At 36.8% G+C, this 25,432-nt stretch overlaps 1 protein-coding gene and 1 long non-coding RNA gene across 2 annotated transcripts in view; one reads left to right on the forward strand and one right to left on the reverse strand.

The window, feature by feature from the left end:
* Positions 1 to 5,906: 5,906 nt before the first annotated feature.
* IRAK1BP1 (interleukin 1 receptor associated kinase 1 binding protein 1) lies at positions 5,907 to 21,611 on the reverse strand. Its single transcript, XM_015066329.3, has 4 exons — positions 21,241 to 21,611; positions 14,810 to 14,875; positions 6,662 to 6,792; positions 5,907 to 6,558 (listed from the first exon to the last, which is right to left on the reverse strand). The coding sequence occupies exons 1-4, from the start codon at positions 21,553 to 21,555 to the stop codon at positions 6,288 to 6,290; spliced, it is 783 nt and encodes a 260-aa protein (XP_014921815.1). The 5' UTR covers positions 21,556 to 21,611; the 3' UTR covers positions 5,907 to 6,287.
* The window catches only part of LOC113598798 (uncharacterized), a 118,434-nt gene continuing 114,441 nt past the window's right edge, over positions 21,440 to 25,432 (forward strand). Inside the window, exon 1 of the long non-coding RNA XR_008298516.1 lies at positions 21,440 to 22,017. This is a non-coding gene — a long non-coding RNA (uncharacterized LOC113598798). The remainder of the gene's footprint in view (positions 22,018 to 25,432) is intronic.

Raw genomic sequence — 25,432 nt, forward strand, 5'->3', positions numbered from 1 at the left:
TTTTTTAAAGCAAATACTTAAAATTTTAGTGATTTCTCTTTATTTTTTTATTAATTTCAAGCATTTTTAGTTTTTGCCCCTTTATCATATGTTGCAAGTGTAGCATTACAGTGACACTACATTCCGTAATCCTGATCATGATTTTTAAAAATTCTTTAGATTTACATTTTCTTTCAGGTCTGCATACTCACTTAGGTACATAGGTGCATTGCATTTATCTACAGGTGTTCAAAAAGCGTGAATATGGGGTGCCTGGGTGGCTTAGTTGGTTAAGCGTCCAACTTTGGCTCAGTTTATGATTCGCAGTCCATGTGTTCGAGCCCCAGGTTAGGCTCTGTGTTGACAACTGGAAGCCTGGAGACTGCTTCTGATCCTGTGTCTCCTTCTCTCTGCCCCTCCCCCGCTCACACTCTCTCTGTTTCTCAAAAGTGAATAAACGTTAAAAAAATTTTTAAGTGTAAATAATAGTTCTGATAAGTAGTGGACTGAAAACTAAGCAAAGAAAGTACAACCTCCATTTTTACCTCTGGAAGTGGTATTACCCCTATCACGCCATACTATGTTTCAAAAAAGTTCATTATTCTCCCAACTCCCATGTTCCCTTTCTGAACACACTTGTTCACACATAGCAAAACAGTAGTTGGGTGGCTGCGTGGATACTGCTGGGGTTTCTACTATTCCTGCCATCAGGGCTGCTGTGGTGGGTGGGGTAAGTGGCTGGAATCTGTACAAATCTCAGAGCTGCAGGTGTTCTCATAGTTATTCAGTTGTGTGGTTGTTGCTGTGTTATGTTTCCAGAGTTATTCCCAAATAATATGAAAAATCATTAGTTAATATTTGTTAATGAAGTGTCTAAACATTTACATAAAACATTTCCACTGTGTTGAATTTAATAGTCATGAGATAATTATTATTCAAATGAAGTAGTAAACAATTGAATGTTTTAAATGAATGTAATGTTTAAGAGTAGTAACATTTTGGGGTACTATGAAATCTCAACATTCCTACAGAATGAAACCAATATAGTCATTCCTCAAATACATGCTGACCTCTATGGTTTGCAAGTACATTTTTTAAAGGTTTCTACTGCATATTCATATTGGCTTCTTTGTAGAGACACATCAGTTTGTAATCACTGCATCTTTATAATTTTAGAAATAGGTACAATGATGATGAAAAAGAAATCTATGCTTACTTTAGTATTGAGCTGGTGAAACACTTGATATATTAAAAATAATTTTGTATTTTATTTGGTTGACATTCAGCATTAATTATACCTTACCCCCACTCCAATATAGAATATCTTAGACTTTCCATGATTAATTTAGCATAAACTAAGAAAAATTTTCTTTTGATGCTATTTACTTGGGCTAGAGGTGATATATTTGAATTGTTGTACCAATTCTTTTTAAATGAATTACAGTAAATGTGACTGATTCAATAAAAGGAAAACAAACCTTTTTGTATGAACTACAAATGTGTTATTGCTATTAAATACAAATATGGGTTTCTAAAATAAGCTTTGAAAGTAAAATTTAATGCTAATGGAAACAAATTCAATTTAAGCATCTGTTTATTAAAAGTTAATTTATTAGATGCACTTTTATAGTGGTTGCAGTCAGAATTTCAAAAGCAACTTTCCCTGAGCAGTGTATTTTGTTCTATTGGTGAGGCATGTGTGGCACAGATAATGACTCAGTTGTGCAGGTGGCTAAAGGGCAGAGGTGGACACTTAGAGCCTATAGCTTAGATCTGTAAGCTTAAAGTGAATATAGGTTCTGAAATAATTTAAGAGATTAGTTTAGACAACAAAATATGTTTTTGCATAGCCACAGACTTATTTTATGAGAAAGCTAAACTTTAGAGAAATAAAAGCATACCCATTTAGAGATAAAATGGGCATTCTGAACATACGTTGTAGAACCAGTGCTTTGCATTTTCCTTCCCTACTTCTATGTGTACCAGCATTGTACTCTTCTATAAACGCTATCCCTCTGATAGGGAATAAAACAAAAGATCTGACAGCCAGCTTTTCCTCTTCTTAGCCTGTTATTAGCCAGATAGTGGGAAAAGAAATGTTTAAGATATAGCCCAGATCTTAAGGAGTTCATAGTCTTATATAGAGACAGATAAAACATAAGTATGTAATTAACGTGATCAGTGTAAACCTGATGTATGTATGAAGTGTTGGCACTATTTATCTGTTTTTAACTCTTTGCTCAAAGTTGTTTGCAGAAGGGAAGCAGAGGATAAGTGATACAATCTTCATATTTTAAAAAATAGACACACACACACACACATTCCACCACCAACCAGATGGTAAGTAGCATGATATTTGGAGGATTTTTTATTTTAAATTTAGGGATCACTTACTGGTTTCAGGATCATTTAGGCTAGCACTTTCTCCTGCCACCTGGGCTTTTCATCCCTTAGTATGGAAACTAAGATAGGCTGGACACTATTTTGAGGTGGGATTGGTGATCATCCACAATCACCATGGCTATCTGGGAGTAATTGTTGGTCGAGATATTGAAGCCAGATCTCCAGCAGAAGAGTGGCTGAAACATAAATACCCTCCTGATAAACAAGTTATAAAAGGGTATTCTTTTTTTAAAAATTTTTTATTTTTTGAAAGAGAGAGAGGGAGACAACAGAGAACGAGCAAGGGAGGGGCAGAAAGAGAGGGAGACACAGAATCTGAAGCAGGCTCCAGTCTCTGAGCTGGCAGCACAGAGCCGATGCGGGGCTCAAACCCATGAACCACGAGATCATGACCTGAGCCGAAGTCAGATGCTTAACCGACTGAGCCACCCAGGCGCCCCAAGGGTATTATTCTTTTAATAAAATAGCACAAATCATCCCTGTTGAAAAATATCTATTACCTCACCCCGAGAACAGTTTGACTTGGATTAGCCACTGTGAATCCTAGTCTTTTTTTTTTTTAATTTTTTTAAAAATGTTTATTCATTTTTGAGAGACAGAGAGAGACAGAGCATGAGCGGGGAAGGGGCAGAGAGAGGGAGACACAGAATCTGGAACAGGCTCTAGGCTCTGAGCTGTCAGCACAGAGCCCAACGCGGGGCTCGAACTCACGAACTGCGAGATCCTGACCTGAGCCAAAGTCGGACTCTCAACCGACTGAGCCACCCAGGTGCCCCACCTGGTCTTTGAAACAAAACTGAACATGTAAAGTAATTTAAACCACATTAGATTATTGGTAGGAGCCATTTGGCTGTAAATACAATATGCATAAAAATATTAAATGTTATTTTAAACTAATTTATACAGTGGGTTTTTTGAGGAATGAATAGTAAAGCATTTGCCTCCTACACAATTTTGTAATATAGATAATATATTAACTCCCATTTTTGACCTCTTAATTCATGTTTTTATATTTTTAGGCCAGTGAAAAGAATTCCTCGCTATCAAGTTCTCATCAACATGTCAGACAGAATTAGGATATCCTCGACCTACATTCCTGAGGAGGACATAACAATAATTATGGGATATGAAGTACAGCATCCTAAATTACAAACTATTTTTCCAGGTCTTATTTATTTACATTGAACTAAAAATTAACTGTTAAGTAAGAACACTGATACTTAAAATAAGGTAAATTGCTGCTCCAAAAAATGTATTCTTTACCATGTAACTGAATAGAATCCTAAATTTTGTCGGTTAATATTCAGAAAACTTGTATATTTAATAGTAGTTCCTTTTACAAAGGTGCTTAGAATATAGTGGGTCTGTTTCAGATATCCTAATTGGAAATTTTTTCTTTCTTCCAGAAAACAGCAATTAAAATTTGCTGCTTTCTGGAAGATTTTTTAAAAGGGGGTTCAGGGGCGCCTGGGTGGCTCAGTCGGTTGAGTGTCTGACTTCGGCTCAGGTCATGATCTCGTGGTCTGTGATTTCAAGACCCGCGTCGGGCTCTGTGCTGACAGCTCAGAGCCTGGAGCCTGTTTCGGATTCTGTGTCTCCCTCTCTCTCTGCCCCTCCCCTGCTCATGCTCTCTCTGTCTCAAAAATAAATAAAACATTTAAAAAAATTTAAAAAAAAGGGGGTTCAGAAAAAAAATTTTTTCAGGATTAAGTTTGGGGTAGGCTGATTCTAGCAGGCTTTGTGGCACAGGTCCCCTGAGGAATTCATTGTGAGACTCTAGTATATGCCACATGTCAGAAATTCAGCTCTGTCAGCTGACAACTGAATTTGATACCGTTAGTCTTAAGGACATAGGATGTCATACATAAGCCAGTCCAATCTTTGAAGGATTTTTTTCTCTTCATTGCTGTACAGAATTGTAGCATTGCCCATTTTATAGGCTTTTTTTTTTTTAAAGCAACATCTTTAAAAAATCATGTAAATTCTAAAAACTATTTGGTAACTTAAAATTTGTTTTTAGGTATTTCATGCTAAGTAGAAAACTTTACCAAATATAATGGAACCAAATTATAATAACGATACAGCTAATAAAAATCTACAAATATAATTGTTTATTGAGTATAAACAATTTTTTTCTTGATGTTGAACCCCCACAGTATTTTCCTATCCCACTGGATAAATAAAAGCTACAATGGAATTTATTTAGCTTTGTTTTTTGGAAATAAAAACCTATCTTAAACTGTTTTTGTGATAACTTTGTTTTTAATATGACTCTTTAAATTCATCTTAATGGAAGACTTGGAAGAGCCAACTTTTAATTGGGTTGATAGTAATCAAAGAATGCAGTTGCTATAATAGCAACCATTTACTGAGTGACAGCTGTGGTGCTGGGTATTATTCTCGTGGTCTTGTATTTATCAGCTTTAACCCTTATAGTAACACTGCAACGTAGATATTTAGCCTCATTTCATTGGTGAGGAAAGACAAGCTTAGAGAGATGAAAGTGCCTGGCTAAGTTTACACCTCTGGTAAATTCACACAGCGGATATTTGAGAGCCTGCTCTGTGTTGGCCCTGATACTATGCTGGGTCTGAGAATGCAGCTGTGAACAAGACAAGATCTTCATTCTAAAGGAGCTTACATTCTAGTAGTAAAGTCTGGATTTGAACACAGGTGTTGCAATCTAAAACTTTTCTTCTTAGCTTTTACACTCCCTCCTGCCAAGGACACACTATAGAGGAGATAGATAAAATTGTTTCAGTGCCACTTAAGAAAGTGGGTGGGATGTAAACTACATTCTAGAGCGTGCTATAGGGAAGAAATACTGGTATATGAGTATCAAGATATATCAAAGGAAGAACGCTAGGACCTGTATAACTCTATGGTGAGAAATGGAAGCCTGTGCTAAGTAACAGTCTTGGTTTATGATCATCTGTAGATAATGTGCAGTGCAGTAGCAATGCCATGTACTTGCTGTTATACATCTCAGTCTTAAGATCAGTATTATCTCAGTGTATAACCCTGCACTGTCCAACATAGTAGCCATTAGCCACTTTCAAGTACTTAAAATGTGGCTAGTGCAATCAACTGAATTTTAAATTTTTAAAAATTTTAATTTGAAAATTGCTACTTGAAATTGCTACTTCAGTTACTACATCTTTTAAGCATGTTTGTAACAACCTGTGTGTGTGTGTGTGTGTGTGAATCTATTTTTTCAACTACATTTTAGTAAATAAATACAGATTATTTCTGATGAAAATTTAGCAACTGAATTAACATGGTTACAATATAAAATGTACACTATATAAATATCCATTAGTTATTTTTAAAATATTGACTACATGCCGAAATGGTATTTTAGACATACTAGGTTAAATAAAATATTGTTAAACTTAGTTTCAACTACTTTATTTTTTACTTTTTTTCTATGTGTCAACTAAGTAATTGGAAATTACTATGTGACTTTCTTTTATTTGTATTAAAGAGTGCTGGTATAATCAATCACAGGAGCCTGGTGAAGAGGATCTGGTCCATATATTTTATTTCTGGCATCAAAATATTTTCCTAGTATGCCTCACTCTGCTTTTATCAAGAGTTAATGTATTCCTCATCATTCTGTTAATGTTAAGAATCATGCTAATAACTGCCAATATTTATTCCTATAGTAGAAATATAAACATTTCTTGTCAGTATAAAAGTATGCACATATAACACATTGTTTTCACAGTATTTCTCATAGTTAAATTTTTAAAAATAGAAAATAAGCTTAGATACTGTGGGACTGGATTCAAGGACTGACAGATTTGGGGGAGAAATACTTTATATTATACAATATATATATTCATGAAAAAAGCAAACATAAAAAGTATAAAAATAAAAAGATACAATATATTTTAGTTGGAATTTCAGAGATTTTTTCTTTTCTTCTCTTTCCCCTTTACTTCAAAAGTTATAAATACTTTTGAAGCAACATGTATTGTCGCACTTTTGATTTTTTGTTGTACAGTTAATGAACTTGAGAGTCTGGATGACTGGAGATCATCTATTTGGCCTTCCCATTCTTTTGTTTCTTCTTCTTTGATTAATAAAGGTTTTCCTAGAGTTTGGCCGACAAGGTTACAGACTTCTTGAGCTTTGCGCCATGCGTTCTCAACAGCAACAAGACAGGCTTGCCGTCTTAGGAATTAAATGCAGAGATTATTAATATGACATTCAATGAACTTTAGCACTGAATAGTTTTGTTTAATTGATAATTTAGTTAAAGATGTGCTTAACTTACCGAAGATTCTCAATAGAACCTGGAGTATGATAGAACTGGGGCTGGCTGATGACGACAGAGCTATCTAGCTTTTCAACAAGAAAGTTACAAATATTTTGCATTTTTCCAAATTCAGTAAATGTAATGCAGACCTGTAAATGAAATGACACTTGAAATTATTTTCATGCCTGATGGCTTCTTTTAAAGTTTTCTCTAGGAGCGCCTGGCTGGCTCAGTTGGAGGAACATGTGACTCTTGATCTTGGGGTCATGGGTTCAGGCCCCATGCTGGGCGTAGAGATTACTTGAAACTTTTAAAAAATAAAAATAAAAAATAAAGTTTTCTCTAAATATGAGGAAAAAAATTAAAGCCAGATAACGAGGTCATTTTATAATATGTAACAGATAAGCCTACTTGATACTCAACAACTAAATTATTAAATTTTATTAAATTAAGTAGTATCTCTACTTTTGAACATAAGAAATAGTTATAATAACTAATGATTATGTCTGTTAATTTTAATATCTGTATTGGTTCTTGGTTGGTTTGACTTTCCTCCTTATTGTGAGTTTTATTTCCATGCTGTTTTGTATATCAGGTAATCCTTGTGAATTAACTTTATGAGAGGTGTTGGATATTCTTGTATATACCACTATAAATAATTATTTGTTCTAGAATTCCATCAACTTCCTTGGAAACTGATCCCTTTTGGTTTGCTTTTAAGATCTGTTACGTGGGACTGGAGTACTGTTTGAGGCAAGATACTTCTGTATACTCCACCTCATGCCCTATGAATTGTAAAATTTTCTAATCTGGTGCTATACAGCCCTGTATGAACCCCAAACACTGTTCCCTCTAAATTTTGGGGTGATTCTTTTTCTAGCCTCAGGTCATTTTCACACATTGGTGTGCTGATCAGTATTCTGCTGAGTACTTGGCAGGGGTTGGTGGTATCCCCTCTGTGGTTCTCCGAAAAACTCTCTCTCTGCAGCCCTCTACTCTCCTACAAACTCTAGTTGTCTTGTTTGGGCTCTCAATTCCATTTCTTCAATACAAGGAGTTTTCTAGGCTCTGTCTGGGTTCCCTCCCTGTGAAGCTGCCTGGACACCTTGAGACACTGAGTTAGGACAACTGTAGGACTTTTGTTTGTTTCCTTTTTCTCAGGGATCACAGTGTTTCATTGCTTTATGTCCACTCTTTTGAAAACCTTTGTTTCATATACTTTGTCAATTTTTTGGCTGTTTCGGGTGGGAAGGTAAATCTGGTGCATGTTATTCTACCTTAGAAGCAGGAGTCTTGTCTGTCTTTTGAAGAGAAGTCTTTTTTTGTGTGTTTTGTTTTTTTAAACACTATATGGGCTAATAAACTTTTCTGTTAGTCAAAATCAATTTCCTCAGCCATACCCAAGATGCGAGTTTTTAATCTCTGGGTAAGTTTCCAAATTTATATTTTCTTCCTGGTTGAAAATCAAAGCTCCAAAATGCCTATAGGCTGCCTTTAATAAGAAGTACAGACAATAAATACTTTTCTGCATTTGCATAGTTTAAATATGGAAACAAATCCTGTCTTTTGTGGCTGTATTTAATCTATAAAAGTGCCACAGCGGCCCTGTACATACATTTCATTACATGTAATGAAACATAGCAAGATGTACAGTGACTGTGGAAGTTGGAAGGTAGCCAAATATGAGAGTTCAAAGGGTTTCTTTGCATGCAGATTAAAGTGATTGAGTATAACAGGTTCCAAGTGTCAACAAAAGCAATTCTTTGCTATACAAGTGCCCTTGAAATGCATTTTATTTTTAAAATTTATTCCAATTTCTACTCTGATAACTTAAAACAAAGATAATTTTTATAAATATACCCGCTTTCCTATGAAATATGCTGAATCCTTTGCATCCTTGGTATTCTTCTTTGCTAAAAATAAGTTATCTGGAAGGACAGTAAAAATTCCTAAGCAGGTTGCAAAAAAGATACTAATTTTTCCATCTTCAATTCCCCTCTATCCCTAATCATCTGAGGCAAATTTACTCCTACAGAATCAGGTTTAACATGTGGTACTTACTTGCTCTATTTCTATAAATAACAGGAAAACCTGTCTGTTAAGATCAGCTCCGTGGCTGCTCACACAAGATTTTCTCTGCCTTTCTTCCCTCTTACCATTACCATGACTTAAAAAGTTAGCAGATGTAGCTTTTAGAAGTACATCTACATTGATAAACAGACCATGAACAAAGTATAGTTTAGGAGTATTTGTGTTGAATGATTAACAAGTAAATTTGGTAGGAAAAAAAACCTGTTTTCTGCTTTTTCTAACAGTTCAAGAACTGTTTTAAGTCTTCCAGTGGTCTGAACTTCTGCTTTTAAATTCAGCAATGTGGTATATAATCAAAATGTAGCTAGACAGAAATCCAAGTTAATGAAGTTGAGTCACTTTGCTGAAGAATAGAGATGTTGCATCACAATTTTTAAAGAGGTATTTAGGATAAAAATATTTTAAGTACCTAATACCTTGAAGATAAAGATAAATCCGTATATTCAGAATCCTCATTATATGTTTCATCATGGTAAAATAATGTGATTACAAATGTATGCACATTTACACACTATCTTGTAATAGCTACATTAAATTACAAAACAGATTGGTAGATAAATGCTTCCCATCTCTTTGGTCAAGAAGAATCCTCATTAGTTTAGAAATTTCAGTACTAAAAAAGAAACTGAATTCCAGAATAGGTGAGTTTTAAGTAAACTCTACCCCCAATGTGGAATTCAATCATGACCCCAAGATCAAGAGTCTCATGCTGTACTGACTGAGCCAGCCAAGTACCCCGAAAGGTGAGCTCTTAAGTGCTTTTAATGAATTTGTCTCCTGGATAAATCAAATCTCAGTTTATTAAAATTTTCTGCAAATGGGACTTCTGAATTATTGCTAATCTCAATTACCATAGAGAAACAGGCCAAAAGCCTCTTTAAAAATACTTGCAGTTCTAATTTCCAAAAAAGGCAAGTGTATAAAACTGAACAAACTACATGTAGTAGGCTAGACACCTTTCAATTCTGGGCAAGATTCTAAAAGATTATTTTAAAAATTAGTTTGTGGGGCACCTGGGTAGCTCAGTTGGTTTAGTGTCTGACTCTTGCTTTCGGCTCAGGTCATGATCTCACAGTTCCTGAGTTCCAGTCCCTTGTCGGGCTCTGTGCTTATAGTGTGGAGCCTGCTTGGGATTTTCTCTCTCTCTCTCTCTCTCTCTCTCTCTCTCTCTCTGCTGCTCACCCCCCCTACCCCCCACGTGCTCCCTCTCTCTCCCACGCTCTAAATAAATACTTAAAAAAATTAGTTTGTAAGGAATTAGGAAAGAAAAGGTTTCTATGAGAAACAAAGAAGATAGGACCTTGTCATTCATTTTGTTACCTTGCCACAGGCCTCCAAGTACTTTGTATATTTTCTTTTCTTTTTGGTATTGCCACAATCTATTATTTTCTTCCCTTTTTAACTATCCCCCAGTTTTTGTTTTTAGTTCTGTCACTGAAGAAAAGAATACAGGGTTTTCTCATTTTAATGGTCCTCCAAGAAGGCATTCAGGGAAGAACAAAATAAGGACACAGGAATTTAAGAGTAAAATCTTCTAAGTTCTCTTAAGTACTGAGTTTCTTGATGAGATGTTAGGTAAGAACTCATCCGACTTTTCACTTTGTTTTTTTCCTGAGAGTGAAGTTCACCAACTCTATGCTTTTCTTCTGATCTCTACCATTCTCAACCACTGCCAAATTATTTCTATCCAAAGGCCAATCTATTGAGCATGTATATTTGAGATTACTAAGAACAAATCACGATGTATTAAACTTGACTTCCTAACTGGCAAGTTACCAGAGAAATACTGTAGCAATAAAGAATTTATTTTTTACTTAGGATATACTGACATATAGTCTTCATGGCAACATTGTCAAGGTCATAGTTGATTGATGTTACTTAGTATTTTTATTAATTACACAGATGGGTACATGGATGATAAAATCAGCAGGTGACAGAAAGCTGGCCAGGCAGAATATAAACATTGATTGATAAAATCAAGATCCAAAAAGATCCTAACAGGCTGGAAACATGGTCAGATCTAGTGGATAAAATTTTACAGAGATAAATTTAAACTCTCATACTTTATTTTGAAATAGCAATAACAAGTATAAAATAGAAATATGTAAAAGCAGCATGTGAGAAAGATACTTTGATAATTTTAATTACTGATTATAACTGTGAGCTCAACACAAGGGAACAATGTGATACAAGTACCAAGTTCAGTCTTAAACATTCCAGAATAAAGGAGATAATCATCTTTCACTAATGTGGACTGGATAAATCACAATTAGGACACTGTAGTTGTGTTGTAGGTGCTTTGGATGGAAATTGGTTAACTCAGTAGTTTGTCTTATAAGAAATGACTAAAGAAACTGGGGATTCTTACCCCTGGAGAAGAAAAAACTAGCATCAACATGATACTGAACTTCAAGTATATACTTCAAGGAAGTAGTATTTGCCTTTTGTTCTTGGAGAGGTACATCATTAATAATGGATGAGTACTACTAAGTCCATTCTGGCTTAATGTTAGAAAAATTTGTATTGATTAGACATCTGAAAATGGAATAAGCTTTTTATATTCATGTACTTACATCATTTCTAACTTTCAATATTCTTACCTTTAAAATAAAGAGAAACAGCAGGGGGTAGGTGGGAGTTTAGATAAAGAATCTCTAAAGTGCCATTCAGGATAAAAATCTTAGTTATTTTGTAAAGTAATGTTCTACCTCCTAATCTAACTTTATATATCTAACTGTCCACGAGGGTACTGGTATATGTTAGACATTATTTTGTACTTTGTGACCCCATCACCCTGGTCTCTGCTGACTGCTGATGCTGACCTAAGGGTAATATTATCAGATTGCATGATATAAGACTTCTGGCTATCAGGGAGCCCTATACAAAATATGATCAGATTCTCTCAAGAAGTTGAGTATGGGACATTAAAAAGTATAACAGAAGGGGAAAAAAGCAGAGTTTAGCCAAGTCCTAATTTAATCATGTTCTTCTAACAAAACAAGCAGCTCTAATGCATTTTCTGTAATTGCACAGTTGGTCCCTAAAACAACTTAAGTCTGAAAATGATGCCAGTTTTCCATGAAGCTTTTCTGTGTATTTGCTGGAACCATTCCTTTTTCTCCTTGCTTCTTGGGGTACCCTCACACTAAACCCCATTCACTTGAGATAACCTGAGCCAATGCATGTTCATTACAGCCTGAAGTCCTGACAGGTAATCACTGCTGGAGGAGTGCTAGAATAACTTCCAGCTTTGTTCTCTGTAATACAGACTCTTACCCTCTGTTCTTCATCCTGTTTTTCCTTTTTTTCAAGACATCCAGTATTGTAATATCACCCAAAGAGCCCCAAATTGAAAAACTTATTTTAAGAAAACAATTGATATGAAACAGTGATACCATAGTGTGATATCATAAAAATCATTAAAAGTTATATTAAAACTTTTCACATCTGAGAAGTTTCATAACTCCCCTTACTTTTTTTTAATTAAAGTACAGTTTGACACACAATGTTACATTAGTTTCAGGTATACAACATAGCGATTCAACAAGTCTATATACACCTTGTTTTTTCCCCCCAGATTTTAAAAAAAAAATTTTTTTTTTAACGTTTGTTTATTTTTGAGAAGAGAGAGACAGCGCATGAACGGGGGAGGGGCAGAGAGAGAGGGAGACACAGAATCGGAAACAGGCTCCAGGCTCTGAGCTGTCAGCACAGAGCCCGACGCGGGGCTCGAACACACGGACCGCGAGATCATGACCTGAGCCGAAGTCTGCCACTTAACCGACTGAGCCACGCAGGCGCCCCTCCCCCCAGATTTTATTTTAAGTAATCTTTATATCCAATGTGGGGCTTGAATTTACAACCCCGAGATCAAGAGTCACATACTCTTCCTACTGAGCCAGCTGGGTGCCCTCCCAAGTGTATAGTTTATGCTGTGCTCACCAGAAGTGTGGCTACCATCTGTCACCATACACTATTAAAATAATATTGACTATATCCCCTTTGCTGTGCCTTTTATATCTGTGACTTACTCATTCTATAACTGGAAGCCTGCATCTCCCACTGCCCTTCACACATTTTGTCCATCCCCTAATGCCCCTCTTTATCCTGTTATGAAAGATATTTTTCAATCCCAACTACCATAAAATAAGTTTTGCCATGTGGATCTCTAAAATTATCATGAGTAATTTTAAAATTCCTTGAGATAGTTAAATTTTAAGTGGAAAAATAAAACTAAGTACTGGAGCAACAGTGTATTGTAGAAATTACTGTTTCAAGGAGGTAAGAAGCTAGGCAGGATTCTAATTTCCGTTCTTTCTTTCAATATGACTGGGAAGTCTGAGACCCCAAGTTATCTGAACTTGAAGTCACACCCTTAAAATTATAAAAATAATAGATTATCTGGTAGGACTAGATGATTTTTTGAGATATTTCCCACCTCTAAACATAAAGATTATCTGACTAGAGGGGCGCCTACGTGGCTCAGTGGGTTAAGTGCTGACTTCGGCTGGCTCAGGTCATGATCTCATGGTTTGTGGGTTTGGCCTGCAATGGGCTCTGTGCTGACAGCTCAGAGCCTGAAGCCTGCTTTGGATTCTGTGTCTCCCTCTCTCTCTGCTCCTTCCCCCACTCGTACTCATTCTCTCTCTCTCTCTCTCTCTCTCAAAAATAAACATTAAAAAAAAAAAAAAGATTATCTGACTAGATAAATAAGAGTTTATCTCTAACTCTAACTCCATTCTTGTTTGCTTCCTGTGAGGAGGCAGCATGGAACTAGCACACAAATCCCAAGATGTTTGGATGCTGAAACAAATCGTAGTCCTATAACCTAACCACAACTATAACATACCTGATTTCATAAAATCCTGATCATAAAATCTTTAAAAATAAGTAAAAAGTATAGGCAGTTGTAGAAATTAAACGTTATCATTGAGTGTACAAAAAATATTTTGTTCTTTTTAATTCAGGCAGAGGTTGAGTGGTCTTTATTTTTTTTAGTTAATTATAAGAATTTTTCTTTTTTTAAGTGGGCATCATGCCCAGTGCAGAGGCCAACATGGGGCTTGAACTCATATCCCTGAGATCAAAAGTCAGATGCCTAACCAACTGAGGCACCCCTTAAAGATTTTATTTTTAAGTAACCTTGCACCCAATGTGGGGATCAAACTTACAACCCTGAGATCATGAGTCACACATTCTACTGAGTGAGCCAGCCAGGTGTCCCAAGTGCTTTTTGTAAAAAAAAAAACAACAAAACAAAAACAAAAAACAAAACCCTGATAACTTAGCACAATAGAGTAAAATTGCATTATGAAAGAAAAGGTTGAAAAGTGTTTCAATCTTTATGTTAGGACATTATTAATTTGCTTTTTATCTGAGAAGAAATTTCCTATAGTGTTTTCCTGCTCACTAGGTGATAACTTTACTAAAATTTCATTCAGGGGGCAATTAACTGCTCTTCCTTCTTGCTATTTTTATTCCATTTCAAAACAATTTCTTTTAAATATATCTCATTACAATTTATTTTAAAAGCTCATATAGGGGCGCCTGGCTGGCTCAGTCAGAAGAGCACACGACTCTAATCTCCAGATTGTGAGTTCAAGCCCCATGTTGGGTATAGAGATTACTTTAAAAAAAAAATTAAAAAAAAATATGTGTATATACACATATACACACATATATATAATATGTATACATATATACACACATATATATAATAAAAATAAAAATAATTAAAAAAATTCTTTTCTTTCGATTGTTATTTTTAAGAAACAGAACATGAGTGGGGGAGGAGCAGAGAGAGAGGGAGACACAGAATCTGAAGCAGGCTGCAGGCTCTGAGCTGACAAGCACACAGCCCGATGTGGGGCTCAAACCCACGAACTGAGATCATGACCTGAGCTCAAGTCAGACGCTTAACCGACTGAGCCACCCAGGCGCCCTGAGAAAAATAATCTTTTATCAATATCATGAGAAGCAGTCCTCCTATACATTTCAGTGCAAGAATAAAAATAAATGTAGATTGTATCCACAAAATCATGCTGTTACCAATTATTTTTCATGATAAGTACATACCTCTGCTTCCATGTGATAAGCATTTTCCATTCTTCTAAAATCCTTTGTCACAGTTACATTTTCTGCCTGAAGCAGAAAGTACAAGAGTATGATTACTCAATATTTGGCTACCAAATGCAATTACTCTAAAACATAAAGTAGAAACCTGAACTTATTAAACTCAGAATAACAGAGAATGCAGAAAGAACTGGTTTGCCTGATGTTTTAAACCTTCCCTAAAAGTTACATAAAATAAGTGTAGAGCCACTTACCCATTTAAGAGAAAACAAAGCCCTTTTCCTTACACCAAAATAAATTCCAACACAGCAAATATTTAATGTAGTATAAAGGGTCCCTAAAAGTTCCAGGAAATATTAGTTAATAGCTATATAACCTTAGGCTTGGGACGGACCCAATATAAGTATTATACCAAAGGCAAGAAACATACTGACAAGATTAGTGATTTTAGCTAAATAAAATTTAAAAATTTTGAATGTTCAGTACTGTAAACAAATATGGCAAATATGAAATTGGGAAAATATTTGCAATAATGAGAGAGTTATTGATAATCTTAAGGTTCCCTTAAAATAATCTTGAAAAAGAAAAAGCTAGAGGTATCACAATCCCAGATTTCAGGATATACTACAAAGCTGCAGTAATCAAAACAGTAGATGTTGGCACAAAAACAGACACACAGATCAATGGAACAGAATAGAGAACCCAGAAATAAACCCCACTTATAGGGCCTATGACAGTTAATTAATTAATTAATCTACAACAAAGGGGGCATGAATATACAATGGGAAAAAGGCAGTCTCTTTAACAAATGGTATTGGGAAAACTGGATAGCTACATGCAAAAGAATGAAACCAGACCACTTTCATTAGACCATACACAAAAATAAACTCAAAATGGATTAAAGACATAAATGTGAGACCTGAAGCCATAAATTTCCTATAAGAAAACACAGGCAATGATTTCTTTGATATTAGTCATAGAAACATTTTTCTATATATGTCTTATTTGGCAAGGGAAACAGAAGCAAAATTAAACTATTGGGACTATACCAAAATAAAAAGCTTTTGCACAGTGAAGGAAACCATCAACCAAACAAAAAGGCAATCTACTGAATGGGAGAAGATAATCTGCAAATGATATATCTGATAAGGGGTTAATATCCAAAATAGATAAAGAACTTATACAACTTCACACCATAAAAACAAATAATCCAATTAAAAAATGGGCAGAGGAACTGAACATACATTTTTCCAAAGAAGACCTACAGATGGCCAATAAACACATGAAAAGATGCTCAACATTACTCATCATCAGGGAAAATGTAAATTAAAACCACAATGCGTTAACACCTTATATCTGTCAGAATGGCTAAAATAAAAAATGCAAGAAGTAACAAATTTTGGTGAGGATAGGGAGAAAAAGGAACCCTTGTACACTGTTGGTGAGAATGTAAATTGGTGTACTATTGTGGAAAACAGTATGGAGGGAGCTCAAAAGTTAAAAACAGAATTACCATATGATCCAGTAATTCCACTACTGGATATTTACCCAAAGAAAATGAAAACACTAACTGAAAAAGATATCTGCACCCCTATGTTTACTGCAGCATTATTTACAGTAGTCAAGATATGGAAGCAACCTAAGTGTTCATCCATAAAGATGTGAGACACTTATATGTACACACACACACACACACACACACACTGAACTATTACCTATAAAAAAGAATGAAATCTTGCCATTTGCAACAATATGAATGGATCTAGAGGATTTAATGGTAAGTAGAATAACTCAGCCAGAAAAAGACAAGCACCATATAATATCACTCATTTGTGGAATTTAAGAAACAAAGCAAATGAACAAATAAGAAAAAAAGAGACCAAAAAAGACTCTTAACTACAGAGAATAAACTGGTGGTTTCCAGAGGAGAAGTGGGGGGGTGGGATATTGATAAAGGAAGCTAAGAGTGTTACACTGATGAGCATTGAGAAATGTACAGAATTGTTGAATCATTATACTGTACAGCTGAAACTAATTTTTAAAAAGTTCCCATAAATTAATAAAAGAGTAGAAAAAGCAGACAAAGTTTTATGAACTGGCAACTTACATGAAAAAAAGTTTAACCTCAAATGTAAAAAAAAAAAAAAAGAAACATAGGAAATGACAGTAACATTTTTTTTGGCTACTGACTTGGCAAAGTTAAAAAAAATAATGCCCACTATGCCAAAGATATATTTGTAGTGAAGTTGTAAACTTATTGTCCTACACTGTAATTTTTCATAAGCCTTAAAAATATGCATAAGCCAGGAATTAATGTCCAAAAACATAATTAAAAACATGTATAAGTACCTAGCAACAAGGTTATTCATTTTGTCACCATTTTTAATAATGAAAAACTATGATATGCTCAATCTATTCCTACTACTCCCTATCTTAATTTGAATGCACCTAGAAATAGACTCTGAAACATGGATGTGAGTACAAGCAGTTAATTTTTAAGGCAATCCCAAGAGGGGCGCCTGGGTGGCTCAGCCGACTTCATTTCAGATCATGATCTCATGGTTTTGTGAGTTTCCAGGTCCCACTGGGCTCTCTGCTGTCAGCATGGAGCCTGCTTCATATCCTCTGCCTCCCGGTCTCTTTGCCCTCTCCCCGGGGGGGGGGGGGGGGAGGGGGGCGGGCGGGGGTAAAAAAAAAATTAAAAAAAAAAAAAGATAATCCTTGGAAGCACCATAGGGGAATGGGAAGTGAAACAAAAGGAAAGCAAGCCATTAAAGTGTGCATTGTCAAGCGGTCACCACTGTTGGCAACTGGAACTTATTCCTGCAGAGAAATTCTGGGAGCCAGGGCAGAACATATGCCTCAGAGCTATCCTGCCCAAGAGGTAAGGTCTCCTTCCATTCACCTCCCTCACTTCTTAGCTGAAGGCTGTTAGAGCTTGGGGAGGGGCTGTTAATCCTCTGGCACTACTGGCTGGCCCATTTGTGGGTGGAGCCAGGAAAAGCTGCAGCCAGGAAAAACTGGCAAAGGATGCTCCATGTTGGCAGATGGAAGTTGGGCCTGTATGCATACAAATGTGAAGTGCCAAGGGATACAAGTGTGGGGTATCAATAGCATCTGCTACATCCCCTACTTAAAACTCAATCACCCACTGCCAAGACAATAAAGCAGAGACATACTATAGTGGTTAGGAGCAAGAGCTTTGAGGTCGAAATTCTTGACTGGAGTTGAAACTCTGTCACTTCCTAGCTGTGTGACCTTGGGCAAGTGACCTGCCAATAATCACTTTGATCCCAAGAGTTCTCATCTATAAATAGCAATTGAAATGCCAGTCTCATATGATGGGAATGAGTATCAAATGAGAGAACATTTGTAAAAGATCTAGCAGTAATAAGCGGTTTTTTATCACCAATAACATTCAAAACTCCTCAATGCAGCAAACAAGGCCTTCTTCCATGTTCTGCCTACAGCCTTCTTCTTCAGTCTTATCTCAGTTCTTGTCCATTTTTCCCAAGTACTCCTGTGTCCTAGCCATAATGAACTGTATATAGTGCTCTGAACACATACTTGCTGCATTCTAGTGCGGAATTGGAATGCTTTCATTTTGGTCACTATTCAAGATCTGACAGAGTCACTTCCATTTCTGGTGCCCAGCAATATGCATCTATTACACATTTATCAAAAAACTCCACAATTGTGAGTAGGCAAATATTGGACTTTGTACCTACGAAAGGAACATACACATTGGAAAACAAAATAATTGCTATCATGTAAGTGCTATTTAAAATTAAACAGTGACAGGAAATGCTTAAAAAATGTTTGATGGTTGAATAAATATTGCTTAGTATCTTTAAAACATTTCTCCATGAAGGGGCGCCTGGGCGGCTTAGTCAGTTGAGCCTCTGACTTTGGCTCAGGTTATGATCTCACGGTTCATGGGTTCGAGCCCCGCGTCTGACTCTTGACAGCTCAGAGCCTGGAGCCTGCTTCAGATTCTGTGTCTCCCTCTCTCTCTCTGCCCCCCACCCCCACTCACTCTTTCTCCCTCCCTCTCTCTCTCTTTCTCAAAAATGAATAAACATTAAAAAACTACAACACTGAAAATGAGGGTATGCCTTCATATGTGAAACTATATACGATCATAAAATAATCTATAATGTAGTTGATCTATAATATAGTTGAATAGTTTTAGTGCTTCATGCATTTTTTTTTAGTCATTCAAAGCCATTTTTTTAAGTTTATTTATTTTTGAAAGAGAGAGACAGAGAGACAGAGAGAGAGACAGAGTGTGAGTGGGGGAAGAAAGAGAGAGGGAGACACAGAATCCAAAGCAGGCTCCAGGCTCCGAGCTGTCAGCACAGAGCCTGACACCGGGCTTGAACTCACAAACTGCAAGATCATGACCTGAGCCGAAACGGGATGCTTAACTGACTGAGCCACCCAGGCACCCCTCAAAAACCATGTTTTGAGTATATACTATGTGATGTGTGTGAAGCGTAACCCTTGAATGCAGAGCAAGAGATAGAAAATGGTCTGTGCTTGAGAGGTTTAGAATATGAAGGAGATACCAGTAAAGCAACAATTTAAAATACAGAGGGATACGTTTTATTATAAGTAGGGAATAGAGTGTGGTATGGCAGAGACTAGAGTTATGTTAGAAAAGGAATGCCAAGAAAGTAAGCTTGGGCTAATTCTTTTTTCCTTTTCTTAAGATTTTATTTTTAAGCAATCACACCCAACATGGAGCTCGAACTCACGAACCCTGAGATCAAGAGTTGCATGCTCCGCTGGCTGAGCCAGGCAGGCGCCCCTTGGGCTAGTTCTTAAAGGAAAAACTGGGAGTCAGCTAGTCAAGGAGGGGAGAGAGAAGAGAGGAAACACAGTTAGGTTCCATCTATTAAGCAAAGGAACCTGGGATATGAGGAGACCCTAAAGTAGGGGAGTGATGTTTTTAAACCCTCAATTCCAAAGTCTAAAATGAATACCTTTGTGAAAACCCATTATAATTCATCCTGAAAAGTAATACAAATTGTTTTTTGCATCATCTACTGAATAAATTGTCTACATGACTGCTTTCTTCCATTAGCAGAGATAACTGGGAGATTACTGACGTTTTCTGTCTTGAACACTGAACCTTAATGTAATTAAGTTAGATGCAGTAATTTATTGCTTTCCATGTTAGAAGTTATAGCCATGTGAGCTCGGTATACTTAAGAATTAGTTATATTATTCAAACAGGACTGTAGCACTGGCAATCGTTTTTACGAGGAAATTTTTCCACATATTAAACCACTTAAATCACATTGTCTATAATTAGCCTTTGAATTCTTTTAAACTCTAAAATCATGGAGACATCTGTTCCAAATGACTTTTAAAATAATTCTATGTCTGTAAATGCAGTACAAATGTATTTTTTTCCTTAAAGCAATAAAATTGCTTTTTGGGGGTGTGCCATTTCTAACAATAGACCAGAAGCGCTTTTATGAACTCCGTGTTACTTTGGATAATCGCAACTCTGGCTTTTGAGTCATACTATGTGAAATGAAGGAAATGAGATAGTCGACTCATTCTGTGGCTTCTTCATTTCCTTTTTCTAATTATCTGGGGCCAACTATGCTTGGAAGCAATGTAGAGTTTAGTCTCAGGAAGACAAGAGTTCAAACACCGCCCTGACTAAAGCTTAGAGCATTATGTAACCTCTTTGAATCTAAATGGGGATATTAAAACCTGTCTAACAGAATTGTTGGTCAGATGAAATAAAAAGCTGGTTCATTTTTTTCTCCTTTTCTTACAAGCAGAGTTTAGGTAGATTTACTTAGGGATTTGTTTTATGGACATCTCTGGTAAGTAAAGGTATTTCATTTATGTGGCATCTACAATATACTGGCTTGTTTTTAAAGTTAAAACTAAAAAATTTGCCGAAATGTTTTGAGTGCTCGTTAAACGATAATGGATGCAATTTTCCTCCTCACGTTACTGTTTGCGAAAAATACTGAGGAACCAACCACTCCATGCAAATCTTTACATAGTTGGGAGGAAGCATGCTTTCACTTGCTAATTGCCTGGTGCGGAATAAAAACAAACAAAAAAAATATTAGTGTCTAGTATACTTAGGCAAGCACTTTCATCTAATGCGTCAGGTCTAACAGTTAACCATATCAAGGTAAAATACAAAATTACTGCGGCAAATGTCGCCAAATAAAAACCTACTCCATTTACATTTTTTTATTTCATAAGCCACTGGGACCAATAACTGCTTTCATCTAGAAGAAAAATGGGCCGAAAGTTCTACTCCGCCAGGTCCTGTCGCTCTGTAATACCGATGAGATAAGGTCAAGACCCTCGCCACCTCCAACTGACACCCGTCGGAGCCTGGAACTCTGCCTCCGCTTTTTGCGGTCCCGCCCGAGGCCCCTCCCCAACGAAGCTCTCACCTGCACACCTTGCTGCTGGAGGCTCTGTGTGATGTAGTCCAGGCGGCGGCAAACGCTCTTCTTGGCCTCGGCCGCCGCCTCCTTCGTGCTACTCACTAGCACCGCCACCTGCGCCCGGTCAGGGCTCGCAGACACCTCAGCGGTGCCGCTAACGTGCACCTCGCGGGTCGCAGTTTGGGCCTGTGCTGAAGGGACGTGGCGTCGGGATCCTGGCAGCAACTCACCCCCGGAGACCACATTGTTCTCCCGGCCCCGGTCAGCCCAGGGAACCAATTCCACGAACACCCGCGACTGAGGGGCCTGCTGCAAAGACATAGCGAGGGTAGCTGGGTTTCCATAGCAACTTAGAGACTACGGCGGCCGAAGGAGCCAAACCGCGCCAGACTTTTTGTGCGTGGTGCAAAGGATGCTGGGATGGGCTTGGAGGGCCCACAGTTATGGATGCGAGCTGCGAGGATTTTGCAGTGTCTCCTTTACCAGATGTTGGCTGGGCACGTTATTAATAGTTTTTAACGTGTTTACGTTACGGCTTCCAAAAATCTTAGTGAGTTCTCTCTGCGCCCTCCCTCTTAGCGCCGCCTTTCCATGCCCACCGTCCGTGACTGTCCCCCTATCTAGCTTACCTCCGAAGAAGCTCCGGAGAGGCCAGGCTGGGCAGAGTGAGAGTGCTTTTACATTTCTCTGACGCCGGTCTGCGATTGTCCCCAGCCTTGTCTAATTTGACTTTACCGGTTCGTCTTGGGCACAGACCGCTCTTTGAGGCTGCACAGCGCCACGGTACGGGAAAGAGTTCTGTTGCAATGAACTGCTTTCTGCTAGTTTAATATTGGGGAGTTAATGATTCCTCGAGTTTCAGTGTCATTGTTTCTAAAGTCATGTTGGCAATACTTTTCACGTTTGCAGTGTGGTTTTAAGTGCTTGCCGTATGGAAAGCAAAGAGAAAATAACGAATAGCCAATAGTAATAGATTTGACATGATTTTCATCTTTTGAATTTTCTTTAAAATCCCTGGAATGATTCTGGCTTTGAATATTGACAGGAGAGACTCAACTGGTGTCAGAGCACATTCAACATGAACATTGCTGGGTCTGTGCAACTTAGATCTTATCTATACCCCTTTCTTGAGAGAACAACACTAATTTCAACCCACTGATCCCCATTAGGTAGGTTTTATTCTTACCACTAAGTATGTAAAAGATATTTTTACATAGATATTACCTCTCCTGTCCCATGAAGAAAAAAAAAGAAAACCTTTTAAAGATAACTAATTAAAAAGACAACTGTTCTCTTGAAGGGAACCTGAAAAGGCCAACTGACAATCCTCATGAAGCTTCTCCTCTATGTTTTTCTTTTCTTATCATTTAGTTAGATCAAAAATGCAAGTAAATCAGATGGTACCCCCTTCCCTCTTTCATTTGGGTTAAAGCAATTTTGTATCTATTTTGATGTTTATTTATAACTAAAAACAAGTATGTGATAATATTTTAATTTAAAAACTTTTCTCCTTACTATTTTTGTAATTTTTATCATTTGAGACACCCAAAAATAGTGCTTCTTGAATTTGGTGGAAAATTATTTTTCCTTAATGATAAATGTGGAACAATATAATTTCCAAAATGAGTTATTGAATAAATGAATATCATAAATAAAAAGCAACAGAAGTTTTAAGTGCATATAAGTATTTAGGATATGATAATATATTTAAAATAAATGGGAAAATGAGTAAGTGGTACAGGGATAATTGGTTAGCTGTATGAAAAAAGAATTGATCTGTATCTTACATCATACGTTGAAAGTAAAATTCAGATGAGACAAAAAAAGAATTGGAAGAAAATATATGTGACCATAAGTATGCTGTAACAATGGAAGAACTTTCTAAGAACAATTTCAAATGTAGCAACCATAATGAAAGGCTTGAAAAGTTTTACTACACTAAAAAAAACTTCAGTATATAAAACAAAACAAAAGAGAAAGGTGAGGGGGTACAAAATAAACTGGGAGAAATATTTGTAACATTTATTTTGTATGAAAGGCTAATAGCCTTAATATTAAGAGAGCTCTCACCAGAAGATAAGAAAAGAAAAATGGAATATGAACACAGGGAAACTGTGTTAGTCAGCTAGGCCTGCTGTAACACCATACCACAGACTAGGTGGCTTAGCAGAAATTTATTTTCTCACAATTCTGGAGACTAGAAGTCCAAGAATAAGATGTTGACAGTTTTAATGTCTCCTGAGGCTTCTCCCTGATTTGCAGAAAGCCTTTTCACTGTGTCTTTCCATGGCCTTTCTTATGTAGGCAAGCTTCCCTGGCATTTCTTCCTCTTATAAGAGCACCTATTGATTAGAGCTCCATACTTGTAACCCAAATTAACCTTAATTTCTTCTGTAAAGGCCCTATCTCTAAGTACAGTCACATGGGGGGGGGGTGGTGGATCAGTACTTCAAAATATGAATGAGAAGAGGGAGACACATAATTTGTATAACACAAACCAATGAAACAGAAATACTACTAGTCTATAACATGAGGGAAAAATGAAAAATATTTATTTCCACCAGTAGTTAAAGAAATGCAAATTTAACTATAGTGAACTAACTTTTTTTTTGGATCTATCATTTTGGCAAATAATAAAGCAGTGGAAATGAAGGTAGAATAGAAAAAAAGTAATTTTGAGAGAAGAATGAAATTGTTCTTGGTGACAGAACTATATAATAAATAAGAGAGAAGGATAAGCCAAATTGGACTTTGAGGTTTTCAGCCAGGATAACTGAGAGAATAAATGAGGATGAGTTTATCTATTTATCTTATCAGGACCCAATTCTTCCTCAGAGTCAAGGCAAAGCTTCTAGCAACCACTCTGAATAAGATGACTCTCTACATAATTTGTTTGGATCTGGAATAGGCACCTCATTCAAGCTGTGACAGTTAGAGGTGTTTTTTGGCTTTGTTTTTGTTTTTAACCCGGGAATCTGTATTTACACCAAATTTCATTTATTAGTATTATTTTTTTAATGTTTATTCATTTTTGAGAGAGAGAGAGAGAGAGAGAGAGAGAGACAGAGCATGAATGGGGGTGGGTCAGAGAGAGCAGGAGACACAGAAACCGAAGCAGGCTCCAGGCTCTGAGCTGTCACCACAGAGCCTTGATGTGGGGCTCACACCCACGAGCTGTGAGATCATGACCTGAGCTGAAGTCAGACGCTTAACCAACTGAGCCACCCAGGCACCCCTACACCAAATTTTAAAATTAAGTTTCCTAGATGGTGGGTCATGACATACACTCATACATACATATAAAACTTTGACAGATGTAGATTGGCCATTTTATACATACCATTTCTAGTAGAGAAGCAGAAAATGACAGTGTATAGAGAAACGGAGAGAAAATGAGAGAGAAAGAGATGAAATCATACATCCAGAGATGTACATACATCCAGAGAGGAACAGAGAGGAGATGGAGGAAGAGTACAGATGCAATTCTAATCTCTGTTTCTAGAATTTTCTTTAGGCCTGGTTTCATTCCTGCCCTAGAGTTCTAGAAAATATTCTTGTATCCTTGTCATAAAATCTCCCCCACTTTTTTTTTTTTTACAGAAGTAGCTTGACTGAGTTTTCTGTTTTCTTAAAACTAAAAACATTAACTAATAATAATGGATAAGAGGAGAAGAATTCAAAGTTGACTTGTGTAGCTTTTAGCCTTAACTAATTTATTGAGCTCCACACAAAGTGGATCATTAGGTAAAAGCCCAAAGCTTTACCCTTTGAGGAATTTTTGCTCTCCATTATCATTCAAGGACACACTGAGCAGTGTTGTCATGCAGTTGTTTTCCATTTCCCACTGGAACTTTCTTTATCAAGCCAGTCTATCCATAAATCTATATATAAGGGCTCAAGTTTTTTCCTCCTTCTTTAGCTGTTCATTCAAGAACCACCAATGTAACCATTGGCGTGGGCTCATAATGGTATTCTAGTGCAGTCTTGCTGTGTGGCATGGGAGTCTGGGATACCTGTTCATGAAGCTTGTTTATGCCTTTTCATTTCTGCTGGGCTGAATTTCTGCTGGGCTGCCTGCCTGTATGATATGGAGTGTCTGACGGGATCCAGCTTACGATGGCAGTTCTGAACACCTAAAAAACCAAATTGTCAGAGGAGAATGGAGCAATATATTCCAAGTGCTGAGGGGCAAAAAAAT

This window comes from Acinonyx jubatus, chromosome B2 (assembly GCF_027475565.1).
Source record: "Acinonyx jubatus isolate Ajub_Pintada_27869175 chromosome B2, VMU_Ajub_asm_v1.0, whole genome shotgun sequence".
Classification (NCBI taxonomy): Eukaryota; Metazoa; Chordata; class Mammalia; order Carnivora; family Felidae; genus Acinonyx; species Acinonyx jubatus.

Excerpts from the sequence above, each read along its gene's own strand:
- IRAK1BP1 (XM_015066329.3), bottom strand. The coding sequence starts at position 21,555 with ATGTCTTTGCAGCAGGCCCCTCAGTCGCGGGTGTTCGTGGAATTGGTT. Across the intron at positions 14,876-21,240 it reads TCCAGCAGCAAGGTGTGCAG|GCAGAAAATGTAACTGTGAC; the intron begins GTGAGAGCTTCG and ends TTTCTGCTTCAG. Across the intron at positions 6,559-6,661 it reads GGTTCTATTGAGAATCTTCG|ACGGCAAGCCTGTCTTGTTG; the intron begins GTAAGTTAAGCA and ends TTAATTCCTAAG.